The 16,881-nt window shown below is 37.9% G+C and overlaps 1 protein-coding gene across 1 annotated transcript; it reads left to right on the top strand.

Annotated features, from left to right (window-relative positions):
* The first annotated feature begins 766 nt into the window (after positions 1–766).
* On the top strand, positions 767–15,401 carry mtmr6 (myotubularin related protein 6). The gene is made up of 15 exons (XM_042510596.1): positions 767–969; positions 3,808–3,939; positions 6,277–6,439; positions 6,550–6,707; positions 7,931–8,059; positions 9,417–9,551; positions 9,677–9,809; positions 9,957–10,066; positions 10,723–10,848; positions 11,004–11,053; positions 11,187–11,280; positions 11,395–11,501; positions 12,457–12,591; positions 13,552–13,678; positions 14,746–15,401. The coding sequence occupies exons 1-15, from the start codon at positions 946–948 to the stop codon at positions 15,097–15,099; spliced, it is 1,977 nt and encodes a 658-aa protein (XP_042366530.1). The 5' UTR covers positions 767–945; the 3' UTR covers positions 15,100–15,401.
* The last annotated feature ends 1,480 nt before the right edge of the window (positions 15,402–16,881 follow it).

The raw sequence follows: 16,881 nt of genomic DNA, 5'->3' as shown, positions 1-16,881 counted from the left end.
AGCACTAGCGGACGTTTCCTCCGGCTTTGCTTTCAAAATAAAAGACGCAACTTTGTGTGTTAAAAGAGGTAGATTGGACTATTGGTATGGCATTTCCAAAATAGTTTTTAAAGACTTTATGCACAATGATGTCTTATTAACATGCTTTTTTCGGGGTCATTTTGAAGTATTTTGCAATATATCCACAATTGCTCCATTTGGTGCGTGACTAATTTCCTTCTTTTTTTACCCTATTGGTTTTACTTATTTAGTCATTTCTCTCTCTACTGTGTTTTATACATAGACTTGCAGTCTATGGGTTTATACTGCATATAAATGATTGTATAGCTGTAGCTAGATTTATAATCCAAATATAACATGATTTACATTGCAACACATTTCATATTAAAATACCTTTACAATACGCTTTATTTCGTTCCACTTAATTTGAATCCCTCTTTAAGCGCCACCCTTACTACTATTTCATACACTTTTGTAATGTGTTTTATAGGGTAATACTAGTAAGTTTTTGGGTCATTTCCTCTTAAGTTGCTAATTGCCTTCTTTCGATGTTTACGAAAGAAATTTAGCCAGTTTCCACAAGTTTTAAAACGCTACATGCCTTTAATATTATGCATACATGGTGCACTTTAGTAAAGTTGTGCTTAATCGAGACCAAACAAACGAATTGCTTATAGTTAGAGTGGAATAAATTCGTGACGCATCTAATGTACAGAGACGTGCTTTTATTTTGAAAAGCGTGTAACGTGAAGTGTTGACGTGATTGCCAGGATCTTTACGCGGATGGAGTAAAATAATTGACAATAAACATATATCGTATGCCTCCGACAAAGTACAGGCAATTTGTGCTGCAGTTTGATCCAACGAATTATCAATGATAAAGTTATCTCCAGAAGGCGTCGTGTGAAGCTTTGCAGCCGCTGACAGCTGTTTCGACAGGGAGAAATGGAGCATATCCGAACGCCAAAGGTAGCTAACATTTCTAGCTAATCGCAAATGGATGGGATACAGTCAGCAACTCGGCCTGTCTTGTGGAGATTTCTGTACGGATCGAGCGTGGTTTGCTAGATATTAATGTTTAGAATAAATGTTTGTAGGTCTAGTAGCACGATCACTGGCAGGTGTCGCCAGCAGCTCCAAGTGCCAGACGTGACGAGCATCAATGAGCTGTTTGTTTTTCTCGTACAGCAGAAAGCTGGGCTTCCACTTTATAATGTTACTACCTGCACGCCCTATTATTGATCGAGTTAACATTACACAGTGCATCCAGTGTGACAGAACACCACAAGGAAAAAAAATCAAGCTGCATTTACCATAGTAGCACAGTGATCAGACATACAGCATTGACTGTATATCAGTTTGTTCACACCCATGGTGATCATGGTGGGACATGCAGTTCTGTTTTATATGACTCACAATTTTATAATCTGGACAGTCATCTTAAACATACAACCAAACAAACAATCTGGGAAGACTGGGATTTACCTATGCTTTTGACTCGCCAAGTCAATCATCTTACTCCTAATCCACTTAATGAAGACCAGTACAAGGCAAAAAGCCTTAAAAAAGCAAGAAGTGAAGAACAGTACAGGCCTCGCAGAGCACTGAAGATGCCAAGTGGCTACCAGTGTTGGGGAGTAATCTGTAACTAAATACAGCAATAAAATTGCAAAATAAATGTAATTGCAATTAGTTGCAGCTACTGGTAAAAAAAAATAAATAAATCTGTAATTACATTACATTTACTCATCAAAACTGTTGGTTATTACAAAGGGGTTAGATATGAAAAAATATCAATAAAAGTTTATTTGTTGAATAAAACAATCATTCTGTTGCATTCTAATTATTTTTTTTTGCCTTGCAGGAATGCCTTCTTTTGGCATATTTTTGGACGACTCTGGCAATGCTGTGGAGACAGATTTGACCAATTGTGTTTTTTTGGTATTTTTAGCTTTATTGCCCTGTTTACAACATTTTTTATTAGAAAAATGTAATAAGTTACATTGCTTTGATGAAGTAATTAAAACAGTTATGTTACTTATTACATCTTCCACAGGGTAATTAGTAATCTGTAATTTATTACATTTCAAAATTAACCTCCCCAGCACTGGTGGCTCCTGATATCTGGGTTATATGCTTCAGACAGATTGCATATTATTTGTAACCAGATATTAAGTGACTATTTTATGGCTCATAAATTAAGGGATTGTGTATTAAAAGGGCTACCGTTTATGTACTTTTTACCCAGTAGTAAATCTATTATGCTGGAGCACTGAGAAAACTGTCACTGTGCAACTGTGTATAGATTGCACCATTTACGGTTAATGTGGCTTTTCCTTGACATGAACCAGTTTAGCATATCCTGCATAAGCCACTGTAGCTCACAAGTTTGGGACATGCGTTAGGCCCACACCCAATCTATTCCATTATGTGTAATTGCTGAGGGTGTGTGTGTTGAAAGGGATGCTTTCTTCATCATGTTAGGTGGTGGTGCGACTTAGGCCTAATTTGCGAAGCTCCAGGATAGTCATAATTCACCGCAAACTGCGGAACACAAGTAAATAAGCATATGCTGGGATCAGGTGGGTCTGGACTGCGTACAGACAGGGTGTGGCCCTCAAGTCTTCTCGTTTGTTTGCTTGGAATATACAGCCAGGGGTGGCTTTATTGCTTTCAGGGAAAGCGAGCACATGTTTTTTCACAAGAAAAATGGCTCTAGGTTCTATGTGTTATCAGAGTAATTTATTTGATGGTAATGTTTATTATTTGTATTGCCCGTGTGGACAGCTTTCTTGAGAAATAAGGAAGGATTCGTTGTTAAAAAAGTATGCAATGTTCAAGCTATGGGGTGAATATTGTATTTAAACTGTTTTGAAGCATATCGCACTGTTATTTGACAAGAAATAAAAACTTGTCTTATGACACCAACTCACTCATTCACTAACAAACATCCCTGACTTCCAATATGTGCTCAGAAGCCTGCTAGAGCTGTGTCCCAGTGACTGCTGGGACAGAGATAGGCTCAGTTATTTCATCATATCTAAGACTGACAGGAAAACGGAAAAAAGGAGAGGATGTCTGAGTCAACCAGAGAACTGTGAATATGATGATTCATGGATTTGGACAGTTTGCTGCTGTTGCTGCTAACTGCCAAACAGCCCTTTGGCCACAGAGTGGTCGTCACTAGTAACAAACGGCACACTTTTTTCTTTCATTAAGGGTAACTCTTATTCTAATAGATCTTGAATGCTGTGAGAGGAATACAATGCATGTATTTTAAACTGTCAAATTACTGAAAATGTGTAATAGAAAACATGCATATATATAAAGTACATTTATCCTGGACTGGAGGTTTTCTGACAGATGTTATTAAATGCTGTTATGAATGAGCGTTCTTACCACCAGCAGCATTAAAACCATTTTTTATAGCTAGTGGACCAGTACTTTCTTCCTGTGTGAAAATTTGTGACCTGAGTAAATGTTTTACTCTGAGTATCCACAGTATGGTTGTTTGTGTGTATGGAAGAGCTGGGGGCACCACAATGCTACACTTTCTTCCCATATCCAGAAATATTTTGTGGCTCTCATTATCATGGATTTGGCAGCAGAAAGGCCCAGTTGGTCAGGATTAGATGGTGTGCCAGCTGGAGCCGGTGCAGTGTGTCGCTTACAGTTATTTTTTGACAGGTGTCATTCCTCTTGGCAAGATCCTATCTTTCGTCTTTTCGGTATACATATAGTAAGAAGTTTACTAAAACCTCAAACTGCTGATTAATGGTGTTGGTACTGATTTGTGTGTTTTTGCAGGTGGAGCAGGTGCGACTGTTGGATCGCTTCAGCAACAAATCCACAAATGGCACTTTGTACCTCACAGCTACACATCTCATCTTTGTGGAGAGCAGCTCCAACAATTCTGCATCAGCTGCACAAGAGATCTGGGTGAGTAGTTTTACAGTAGTTGACAGGTGCCACTCACAGTAGGGGGGTGCCATATCATATCGTTTAGATAGTACCAGTATAAATTTTATCATAATAAAACTTAAGTATTGTTAGAATGGCAAGTGTGTATTCATGTAATTAATAATAAAACATCTTTTCTATTTTTTTCAGTATTTTGTCATATCATACAAGAATATCGTTATTGAAAAGTACCCTGCCTACTTCGAACTCACAGTCCCCTTTTTTAACATTACACATCAGTGTTAACACAATACCATTGCTTAATACAGTAAGGCGAACCACACTGAGAGTTGTATACCGCAGTAGCGTCGGGTTAGATGCAGAATGGGAGGAATTCCCACCTGCTTGTGCCAGTTAGCCAATAGTCAGGTATGAGATGGTACAATCACAATAACTACTGTGAGTAATTTAGGATGCATGAGCATCTAATCACAATTTATTAGTCTGCAATATGCAATGTTTGCACTCCCACACAGGAAAGACTTATCTAGTGTAATGTTGCCTGTAGCTTCTTGTAAAATCATTTCTGCTACCATCAGAAGCTGTCATCTTTTTCTCTGAATTTGCCACTTAAAAAAAAAAAAGAAAAAAAAGCCACATCAGGTTGACCACCACAAGGAAGTCTGCAGCCTGATTGAGTGTGTGCGTGTGTTGGTGGTGTGTTTGGGCAAAAAGGAGACAATATGCAAGCTTGTGTGTGGTGAGAGGAAGTAGGGTAGAGGTTCAAAAGCCTCATTATATCGTAGCAAGGTATCCGGTTAAGCTTCTGTTCGTGCATGTGAAGCATGCGTGTGTGTTTTGCCTCTATCTGAAAGAGGATTACTGTTATAGCACCGTGAGAAGTGGGTTATCAATGTGCGACTCCAACAGTCCATAGGGCATTCTATTTTGTTGATTGTCGTCTTTTTTTAATGTTACAAAAGCATCACATTTACAGTGCTAAGGTAGGCGTGGAAGAAATACTATACTTTCTGTATTCTTTTATGTGATGAAGTGAGAGTAGCACTCTCTGTATTTAGGTGTAGCCACATTTTCTGGTCTGCATTGTGGAAGGTTTAGTGCGGTTTAAAATGCTATGAGCAGCAGATCCTGGGCCATGACCTCCCCCCAAAGTCCTTCCTGCTGAAAAAAGGGAACTTTTTTTTTGGGTCGTGATGCAGCTTGCATGGCTGTCTCCAACTGTGCACTGTGTGTGTGTGTGTGTGTGTGTGTGTGTGTGTGTGCACGTGTGTATGTATGTGTGTATAGGTGCCTGCATGATCCAGCACACTGCATTTGTTGTGGAGGCAATTTAGAATCAGTCTGTTGGTTGGAGAGAGAGTTTGTCAGACTGTTATTGTGCTTTATAAAATATTAAACAGTTGAGTTACTGTCTGTCTCAACAGCTGGTGAGATCAGCATATACTTTGTGTTTGTGTGAGTGCGAGTGTTTCACTGGACATTACCAATGCTGATGAATGTGCATCTTAATGATCTCCCGTGGTTTGGAATCCCTGAGGAATTTAAGCTGCCCTTCTCGAACATGGTGATGTGCTGTGTTTGCCCTCTTTGCTCTCCACACTTTATTACATAAAAACCTATTAAAATCATATTAAAAGCTTTTCTCTTTTCAAAATGCATATGCTTGAAATCCTTGCACATCTCTCAACATTCTTAATCTTATTTATTCTTCCTTTGTATTTAGTTCACAGATCTTTTTCGGAGTTTTAAATGTTGCAGCAGGCAGGGAGGTTTCCTGTGGGCACATTTGTCAGGTTCTCCTCATTAGTCCTAATGACAGATGTAGGCGTGCAGCAGTTGAACAAGTGCTAATATAAATGTGCCTTCCTAAATAGGGTACTTAAAATTCTTACTCTTGCCTTGTTTTGCTGTAACCCAGGGATTTTTCTTCTTAGATACATTTTGAATTATTTGAGGTTGCAACAGGGTTAGCTTTGAAGAGTGGCACTCACATTCATCTTGATGCATAGCATTTTTACTGTACCGAAGGTGCAGAGGGTAATGAGAACCACAAAGGTTGTTGGTGTCATACTGACACAGAGCCTTTTTTGAACATCTCTTGTCTTATATGGTGTTTGTTTCTACGTGCACCCAAGGGACATACAGATTTTTATACTGACAACGTACAGGGGTTCATTGCTCTTACTCTGTACACATGACATGGAAAACAGCACCCTGCATACTGTGAATTTTCAGCGGTATACTATTGAAATTATTATATAATTTAATTGCATTCCTTTTTTTTTTCTTGCAACACGATTAAGCCAATGTAAGTTACTCAAAAGATCAACTTTCTCTCTCTTCGTCCCTCTGCAGATTCTGCATCACCACATAGCATCTGTGGAGAAGCTCTCCCTGACCACCACCGGCTGTCCTCTGGTCATCCAGTGTCGCAACTTCAGGGTGGTTCATTTTGTGGTACAGAGAGAAAGAGATTGCCACGACATTTACAGCTCGCTGCTTCGTCTTCTACGGCCAGGTGGGTTTCAGCACGGCAGTTTAAAAGCTGTTTTTTTTTTTTTTTTTTTTTTTTTCTGACCATTTCTGTCTTGTCATGTCTCTTTCTGTGGTTTCTTCTCCTTCTTGCAGTATCCTATGAGGAGCTGTATGCATTCTCCTACAACCCTAAACAGAACGACCAACAGAGAGAGGAGGGATGGCAAATCATTGACCTCGGGGCGGAGTTTGAGAGGATGGGCGTCCCCTGCGACCAATGGCAGCTTACAGACGTCAACAGAGACTATAAGGTAGTTGACTTTATTTTCTGAACTATAAGCATTCTTTATCTAAAGTGCCAGATTAAAAGAGAATTCCTCAAGAGGGCGATCTTTTGGCAGTTTTGCATGCTCCTTTGTTAAATCTGGTGCCATAACTGCTCCTTTTGTGTGCTGAGAAGAAGAACATGTGTAGTCTTTATAGTTTTGTCCTTTGTTAAGATTTACAGCCAAGATATGACAAATCATAGTTAAATCTGCAGTAGGCCAGACTTTTATCTAAAAATACACCCTTTTCTTTAAGCTCAACATCCTTTTCAATCAGTACAAAATGGATAAAAACTATAGATCCTGTCAACGGAATTTGTAACTGGAAGGATATGTTGTCCATGCCGAGAAATATGATGATATAAAACTTGGAGGAAAAGGGTAAAAAAAAATGCTCCTAAGTGGAAGTCATTAGTCAGCAAGTGCTCTGGCTTGTTAAAGCTGGACTTGCTGACTGTTGTTGAACCTTGGCACTCTTTCTATCCCATAAACACCACCTCCTACAAAGACAAGAAAATAGCCATTGACATTTTGTTGTCATATGATTACAGTGAAATGAAGTTATGCGTAAGGAATAGTTATATTGCATGACACATAGTATTAGTCTAATGTGTTTTGTGCAAACATTGTCTCGGCTTGCCTTCTCAAACATGATGCATGGGATTCCCATGTTGTATTAGCTGGCTATTAGAACAGTAGTTAGTATACTGGAGACACTAGTTAGACATTACCTCATGTTATGAAAACATAATGCATATGTGAAGAATGCACAATCCAGATCTATCAATCTAACTTAATTTGTGCAAGGATTTGTTGCTTGTCTATGTCATTTATGATAGTAAATCAGTCCTATCTGGGTTTTGGATGGTTGGTTGGAAAAAAAGAAGCGAACTGAAGACGTCATTTTGGGTTCTGGGAAATTGTGATGGGAATTTTTCACTTCTTTTTTTTTTTTACGTTATATAGACTAAACATGTAATCGTTAAAAAAAGTCAAATAGTTAATAATGAAACTAACATTTAGTTGCAGCCCTAAAATGTTTACACACAGAATATTTTTTAGGGTACAGTCCTCTGTTTTAAACTATCGACTTATGGATTTTGTTATTAGCACCTCGTGATACTAATGTTGATGATCAAACAAGTGACATCTATCATTATCGTGTGTGTGTGTGTGTGTGTGTGTGTGTTTTATGTTTGCATTACCAGGTGTGTGAGACATATCCACGGGACCTGTATGTTCCCATCACAGCCAGTAAGCCTATCATTGTGGGGAGTTCCAAGTTCCGAAGCAAAGGACGCTTTCCTGTACTTACATACTTCTACCAAGAAAAGAAGGTACTTTACTAACTTAATCACAGTATGAATACCAGCTGTTTCACTGAGCTATACAAAGTATTTTCCCTCAGTGTCTTCAGTAGATTTATTTGATTAAGTCTGGTTTAGTATTTATATATGTTGCAGTAGTTTGTAGAGAGAATATTAAAGGAGGTAAACATTAAAAAGCGATCAAAGACTGCTATTAGGCGGGTAGTAGAGAATTTGTTTTCAAAAGAAAGTATTGTTCCATCATTTAATAATCTAATTGTTTTTGCAAGTTGTTCTGTAAACAAGTCCAATTTGTAGTCTTTAGTGGGTGCTGCATTGTACTTGAAACAAACAAATTATTTAAAGTCTTACTGGGAGTTAAAATGTGTAAAGTTCCTCCACAAGGTGGTGCTAGAGGAAAGGCCGTAGGATTCATGTAAGTGAAATGGAGTATTCCTTTGGTTGTATGAAATGTGCTACAGAAGTATTATTGATATGCGCCTAGTTTGGTTGCATCATGAAGGTGGCTGTAAAGAAATTCTCACTGGGTGTCCAACATGTAAAGGATTGGTCTTTTGCGTACTTGTATGCAGTTAAAAGTTTTCATAGAAATCTGCTCATTTGATTTTGATCATTTGTGTACAAATTTTGACCATAGATGAAAAGTCAGAGAATCAACAAAATTATTTGCAATTGTTGTGTTGATCCCCTGAAATGTTAGAGAAATCCGGACAGTAGTTGATAGCTTGTTTCAAAATGTTATAGGGACTGATGAACATAATTTGCTCTTAAGCAAAGTAAATAAAACACATATTACAATACCGTAAGTGCATAAAAAGACATAATCAACATGCATTTTACAACTGGAATGATAGGAATTCACTACCATGCCTAAAACAACACTCTGAAACAAGTCTTTTCAGGGATCCTGCTCTCCGTGACGGCTTTCCTTCCCACGCTGTCTTTTATGTGTCACTGAGTTAAACCTGACTCTTAGCCCTGATTTGGCAAAAGAAACTGTCTTCATTAAATTAAAACATTCTTGGCTTTCTACAGAATGAGCGTAAGCACAGCCTGTATACTGCGCCACAAAATAGCTTAGTCATTATCAATTATCCATTAAGGATTGGAAAGATTAAACATGACACTACGGTTTTCTGTCCAAAATCCAAACTTAAAGTAAAATGACTAATAATTGCTGTTGAAATTTGACCCCCTTGACATTTTGATAAAGATTAAATAATTATTTTGTTAGGTTTTTGCATGGGAGGTAACAGAGGAGTAATGTGGTCAATAGTTCTAGTTTTAATTGATAATTTATCAGCAGTATATTGCATGTTTTGTAACTGTCTTCGTTTTGATGAACGTACTCTGTTCACCCTGACAGGCGGCAGTGTGTCGATGCAGTCAGCCTCTCTCTGGGTTCAGCGCGCGATGCTTAGAGGATGAGAGCATGCTGCAGGCTATCAGCAAGGCTAATCACAACAGCCGCTTTGTCTACGTCATGGATACTAGGCCAAAGGTAACAGCCAGACAAAAACACTCTTCTGAAACTATGTTCTGGATGTGCAGTATGAGTAAAATCATTAAGTGGCAGTGGCAGAAGATTTGCAATTACTTTCTTTTTTTGTTTTTTCTGTCCTGCAGTTAAATGCGCTGGCAAATCGAGCTGCAGGTAAAGGATATGAGAACGAAGACAACTACTCCAATATCCGCTTCCAGTTTGTTGGCATTGAAAACATCCATGTAATGAGGGCCAGCCTGCAGAAATTGCTAGAAGGTTAAACACACTTTGCAACACACACCTGCATGAAAATCTCACTGCATTTTTTTAGCGGACCATAAAATGCAGTTTTATGATTATTCAAACAAAGTAGTGAGTAAATGGTTGATCTGAAATGACTTTGTGCCTGTGTATGTGTCTCAGTGATTGGGACTCGGTCTCTTTCCATGAGTGACTACCTGGTTGGCCTGGAGAGTAGCAGCTGGCTGCGGCATATCAAGGCTATTGTAGACGCAGCTATCTTTCTTACAAAGGTGATGTATGCACAGTAATGTTGTCTATACTGAGGATATTTGAGTATTTTGTAAAAGTAATATGTGGCATATCTTTTTATTTAATTGTTGTAGTTTTTGCAGGGACAGCACACAGTAATTGCACCAGAGTTAGCTAGAAACTAATTTGCCTATTATTCCCTAATATTTGAATAAGTTAGTTTTAAGCATTCAAAATACATTTATGATACATCATCTTCTCCGTCTTTAAGCCTTTGAAACCTGGATCAACATCGCTTTTCTTGTGCAGAATTCAGACGCCTTTCACAAGTAATTAAACCATTAAACTCTGAGCAAATAGGTTTGATTTCTTTTGAAAACATGGGAAAAATTACATAATTAATATCATTATTAAGCACTTTTCAGTTCATTTTCTTTTTTGTTTTTTAGCTCACTTTTCCTTTCTTTTCTTTCCTTTTTTTGCTATTTTAAGGTAATTTTTTTGTTTTGGGTTTTTTTTTTTATATATGAATTTCTTGCTGTTTTCTGGGCTCATTTCTTCTCCAGTAACTCATGGCCTTCTTCCCTTGTTTTTTTTTTTTTTTTAAGAAATCAAGCCAATTTACTCAGCTTTCAAAGGGTTAAATCTCAACTGTCAACTTTCATAATCCGCTGTCTGTCTTCACTCTTGTTCCCAGGCGGTGACAGTGGAGGGAGCCAGTGTGTTGGTTCATTGTTCAGATGGATGGGACAGAACAGCCCAGGTCTGCTCACTGGGGGCGCTGCTTATGGACCCTTATTACCGCACCATCAAGGGCTTCATGGTACCTACCACCAATACACACACACACACACATACAGGATGGCACGATAGTAAAAGAGAAAGACCAAAGAATAAGAATTGATAAGAATGTAAACTAGTTAGTCTTTTTACTTAGTCTTTTTTTAAACTTGCTATTTCCTCAAACTTGTTTTCTAGGTACTGATAGAGAAAGACTGGATCTCCTTTGGCCACAAATTTGCAGACAGGTGAGGTTTCTGGTCTTTATTTCCTAGTATTAATGTTTTATGACTATATTATTAGATATTTCCTACATAAATACTACTTAGTTAGTGCTTTAATATGTGACTGTTGTTGCATTTATGAATCATGTACCCCCAGGTGTGACCAGTTGGATGGGGATCCAAAGGAAGTGTCCCCCATCTTCACTCAGTTCCTGGAATGTGTGTGGCAGCTGACAGAGCAGTTCCCACAGGTGTGTGAGAGTGTGTGTGAGCTACATGAAATGTGTGTTGTATTTATGTAGGCTTATATGTGTCCTGTATGCAGTGAAATTATTGTATTAATTTAATGATAACCCTCTCTGTAGGCATTCGAGTTCAGCGAGTGGTTCCTGCTGCAGATTCATGAACACGTCCACTCCTGTCAATATGGGAACTTCCTTGGCAACAACCAGAGACAGAGAGAGGACTTACAGTGAGTCCAACACACATACACACACACACACACACACACACACACACACACACACACACGTTTGTGGAGAGTGGTTTTCTGTGCATTAAAGCAACAGCACACATTGAATGACTCAATGTCGTTATCAAATCTCCAAAGATAGAAAGAAAAAAGATACACTCCTCACTGCTCAAACAGACAAACATCTGAAATTAAACATATTTACATGAACATACGTGACTAAATCAACCTTGGTGGCTGCTGCACCTATTATCATCAGCGTGGAGGTACCACCTCCAAAATATACCTAGAAGTGAACATTTGCCAAAATCTATGCGAAACTATTTTCATTGTGAAAATAAACACACAGCACAGAAAGCCCAGGTTGATTAAGATAGCAAACATTTATCGTCATTTGACAGATGCTCGTGACACCACCACAGAAAAAAAAACATCAGACATTGATTTGCCTATACATCGAATAAATAAATTAAAACTTCATTACACCTTTGTTGTCCTATGTGGGGAAACATTGTTGTACTGCATCAGGCTAAAGCAAACACAACTGAGTCAAACAGAGGTCTGGCAAACACACCCTATTTACATATCACACTATCTAACCATACTACCTCTTATGCTGTGTATTTTAACTACGTTGAAAGATTAATGATTAATAATTTAACATCCACGTCTGGCAGTTTGGATAGCTAAATTCTTAGTATATTGGCTGCAAACACTGCTTTTATTAACTTACTCTGACTGTATTTCTCATATCTTTATGTGCAGTGGAAGCATGAATAAAGTCAATAAACCATGATAGAAAGCATCGAGTGTGACCTTTATTTTTGATAGGAAACATAGAAATATTTTCTGTGAGCTTTAGTGTGTAAAAGCAATACCAATCCTGGTTTGTTAAGACTTAAACTACCTTTGTTTTCAATGGATGTGTCTCTCTGTCTGCTGTTTTGTCTTCCAGGCTGAGAGAGCGAACCCACTCACTGTGGGCGTTTCTAATGAGCGAAAAACAGAACTACTTGAATCCGTTCTACAGCCCTGCATACTCTGAAGCGCACCCTGTGCTGGAGCCTTCCACTCTGCCCTACCATTTCAAGTCAGTATACAACCCTTGCTCATGTCCCTGCTGTTGTTACATATTACGCAGTCATTCTATATGACAAGACAAGACCGTTTTATTTATAATGCACTTTGAACTTTTTATTTAGAAAATGAAAAGGTTCATGTCATTTTTGCTATTTGGAATGGAAAAACTTTGAAGCTCAATATCACAAAACCGCCCAGAACGCAGATAGAACCTTATAATACTTAGGTGGTGAATTGTAGAATGTATTTCAAATGTATATAGGCATTTAAAATATTAAGTTAAAAATGCTTGAGAGCAATAAAGGTTTCTGTTTGGATATAGGAAAGCAATGGTTGGAGTATTCCTAAGACCATCACTGTGCTGCATAATGACTAAAAGCTTTTCCTTCAGATTTTGCCTTCGGTACCACTAACATTCTACTCCCCAGTGATCTAAGAGGTCTCACAGGGATATATTGCTCGAGCATGTCAGTTATATGTTTAGGGACAACTCCATGTACAGATTTATAAATAAGTAATAAGACTTTTTAAATCAACTCTTTGGCTTACTGCAACCAGTAAGTAACTGGGCTGATGTGGGCTTTCTTTTTGGCCTTGGTGAGAACTCCTGTGGCTGGATTTTTGAATACTTTGCAGATGCCTGAATCCTTTTAGGAAATCCTGTCAAAAGTCCATTGCAGTAATCAATTTTGGAGATAAAAGCATGAATTAAGTTTTTCCAAATCTTGTTTTGTCATGTTGTTTATAAAACGATAAAATGCTGATTTTGTTATTGCTCCCACATGTCTGTTATAAGTGAGGTCGGACCAACACAAACACCAATGTGCTTAACCTGCTCTTTTGTTTTTAGCGCCTTGTCATTGGCCTCGACATGAGCTGCAACCCTGAGCCTCTCATCTTTGCTGCCAAAGTAAATTACTTCTGTTTTTTAAAGAATCTGTTGAAGGAATCTTATGTTTATGTTTCCAAGGTTCTGGAGGAACATGTACCACCAGTTTGATCGGTCTATGCACCCACGTCAGTCTATCCTCAAGACCATTCTGACTCTGACAGAGAACAGTCGCAAGGCAGAGAGCACACTGCAAGCACTGGAGAATGTGAGTTGATGCACAATTATTATCTCTGTAGTGCGTATTTGTTGAATTTAGGCCACTGTAGATACACTCAGTTGCCAGTGTGCTCTGTTATTATATCCATTTACTGTGGAAATATGCTTTTGCCTTTTTTTAAATGAAATTCCTTTTCTTTGAAAGCCATGGTTTCACTTGTGTTTTTTTTAATTTCTTTCTGAGATAATGAGTTAATAATATTGTCTTATCCTGAGATAATCATCTCGTGTAGATAACACGGTTGTTTTTCTCGTGACACCTGGGGAACAAATGGTGGGGGAAATAAATCACTATTATTTTTAAATAACAAGGTAATTTTCTTGTTATGATGAATATTTTCATCTTGAGATGAAACAATTGCAACCTGCTGTTCTTAGTTATGTACCTTACTTTTACTTTCCAAAAACATTTTATATTAGATGAACATGAAAATCTGACCTACAGTACCATCTCAGAAAATACAATGGTATTGGTGCCATACAGTTGGTATCAATACAAATCATGATTATAATGTGAAAGGTAAACGGTCACATTGATATAATAATAACTGTAAGGACAACTTTATTTATATAGCACTTTTAAAAACAGAGTATACAAAGTGCTTTGATAAACAAAGCAAAAGCAGAAATGGGATCCTTAAAAGGTAATACAACAATAGAAAGCCAAAAATTCTTAGTGAACACAAGCAAGACAAAATTAGGGTAGAGTTAAGATCAAATTAAAACAAGATGATAAATAATGCAAGTGCAGGACGCAAAATGTTAACATAAAATAATACAAATAAAAAGACCAAAAGCAATAATACCACAAATAAAAGGGAATAAAATAAATAAAATATAGATAAAATAGAAAAAAAAGATGACATCTCATGAAAGCAAGTCTCTAAAAATGGGTTTTAAGAAGTGACTTAAAAGATGGCACCTTTATTCAAAAGGCATTACAAAACATTTTGGGGTTCAGTGTCTTGTCAACATGTGGACAGGAGGAGATGTGATTTGTGGGCTCCTGCTTTATGTCATTCACATTTCTCTGTGTCCCCCTCCCTTTCTGTCCAGCGGCTTCACCAGCTCGGTGTGACCCCCGTTGTGACCTCTGACCCTCCTGCACCTCCTCCCACCAGAGATCAGATCAACTCCAACACCCTGCCGCCACGTCCCGCTTCCCTCATTCTGGGAGCGCCCATCAACCACAAAGAAGTGCAGCAACAGGAGGAGGAGGATGAGCAGGAGGAGGTGGGCGAGGAGGCCACAGAGAGCACCGACATGGAGCGGACAGTAGAGGGCAGCAGCGGCAGCGAGAGCAGGAAGCAGAGCTACGGAGAGCTGGAAGGGACATACAACACTGAGTTGGCAAAAGAAGAGCCAGCTGTTGTCAGCCTGGAGTTTGGAGTGGCACGCATGACCTGCTAAGACCAAACAGGGGGATTGTGGGATACTGAGGGACAGGCGTGTGAGTAAGAGGGCTTACTGAAAGTGTGCGCGTGTCAAGAGAAAGCTGTTGTTCTGTATGTGATCATGATTACGCAATGGTCCTGAAAGGGCCGAGTGAATGAAAGTTGTATGTGTGTATAGTCTAAATCTCAATGGAAAGCGTCATTACTATGTCATATACTGCACCTATAGAAAAAAGCTTGTTTTTTTATGAATGTTGAAAAGCACTATGGAGAATTAATGAACAGAATAAGAGAATAAATTCATCAAAAAAAATGTGATTCTTCAAGTTTGTTCAGCTTTTTGTATAATCCTTTTTTTATCATACAGCCTTGACATTCTCTACATTATTCCCCACATGCAAATCCACAGGAATTCACTTTTTTGGCACCAGAAATATTTCATCTCATCCAAAGGCCCGAATCCAGCCTAATCTGAATGTTGTCCGTGACCTGACCTGATTTTGCTCCAATGTGACTGATTGAAAAAAAATAAAACATCAAATTTCGACATCAGTAAAGATAATCTGGAAATTATGCAGAACCAGAATTTGGCTGCACTACTATACTAACTATCTGACCCAGTTTTCATGTAAGTAGTCACTGGTCATTTAACTTTAAAGTGACCAGATTTAACTTTGACTGTGACAAGTGGTCTGTGGTGTTTCAGACCCTGAAAAGGTTCAGCTGTTAACTGGCACCCTCATTGATCACTTAATCCTCTTTTACATCTCACATTGACTAGATAATCTGACTTACTGATGTGCATTGATCCCCAAATCCTATTGGTCTTCTGTCTGCCCTGCCAGTCACTGATTATTTATGACAGCTGGCCCTCACGGGTCACAGATACACAGCGCAAGGTGTAAGGTCAGTGAGTTCAGTTGTCCAAACTTTGGCATGCATAGGAAAGAAGTTATTGTAGGTGCCAAATGTTTCTTCAACTATTGAGATTTTTTTTGTCCCTCTCAAAAATAAGAAACACAAGAAGACATTTCTTATTTTGTCACATTTACTTGACCTAAAAATGAACATGCAAAAACAGTAATGATGAATCTGTCATTATTGTTATTATATATGAAGTGGCCTTTTATTCTTTTTAACATTAACTTCGTCCCTTAGCCAGATTTTGGACACTTAACCTTGCTTAATTTTGAAGTTAATGTTGACCTGATATTTACAAAAGTTACAAATGACACATAAATGCCTATTTTAATTAAAGAACACCCAGTGGTTACTGTCATTCCCACCACACTGTACAAAATATAAATTCAAATTTTCTTTTTTAGAGTTTGTATCCTTGGCCATCACAACAATAGTGATGTGATATGAAAGCACATGATAGAAGGTCAGTTACATTAGTGGAGCAAATTAAATTATATAGAAATCAAGAATTTATTTTGTTAAATCAAAAATATGCTTACTGGCTGTTATTTCCAAACAGCTCATATTTCCTTTGAATGCACAAATGATAAGAAAAGAAAGATTTTATATTGTGTATATTGTATTGTGTATTTTGTGTATTATTGTGTATTTCATGTATATCTAAGCCAAGCCTACATATGATGTTTTTATTAAAAAATGTGATAAAATGTTATTTCCACAAAAGTCAATTCCATCACTAAATGGTGATGGAAAATGACAATGCCAGTGTAATATTACTGAATAGAATTTATCAATACATTTTTATAAAAAAAAAAAAAAAAGAGTTAGATTATCTGAAGGTTGTTAGACTAAAATGGACCGAAGCTGAAGCAGCAAT

The sequence above is a fragment of the Plectropomus leopardus genome, chromosome 21 (genome assembly GCF_008729295.1).
Source record: "Plectropomus leopardus isolate mb chromosome 21, YSFRI_Pleo_2.0, whole genome shotgun sequence".
Taxonomy (NCBI): Eukaryota; Metazoa; Chordata; class Actinopteri; order Perciformes; family Serranidae; genus Plectropomus; species Plectropomus leopardus.
Note: the sequence above shows the minus strand (reverse complement) of the source record. Positions and strands in the feature narration are given on the sequence as shown.

What these genes read in the sequence shown, in the direction of transcription:
- mtmr6 (XM_042510596.1), top strand. Translation starts at nt 946, where the DNA reads ATGGAGCATATCCGAACGCCAAAG. An exon ending in ACTTCTACCAAGAAAAGAAG is followed by an intron (nt 8,060 to 9,416) that starts GTACTTTACTAA and finishes TCACCCTGACAG; the next exon opens with GCGGCAGTGTGTCGATGCAG. An exon ending in GCACCATCAAGGGCTTCATG is followed by an intron (nt 10,849 to 11,003) that starts GTACCTACCACC and finishes CTTGTTTTCTAG; the next exon opens with GTACTGATAGAGAAAGACTG.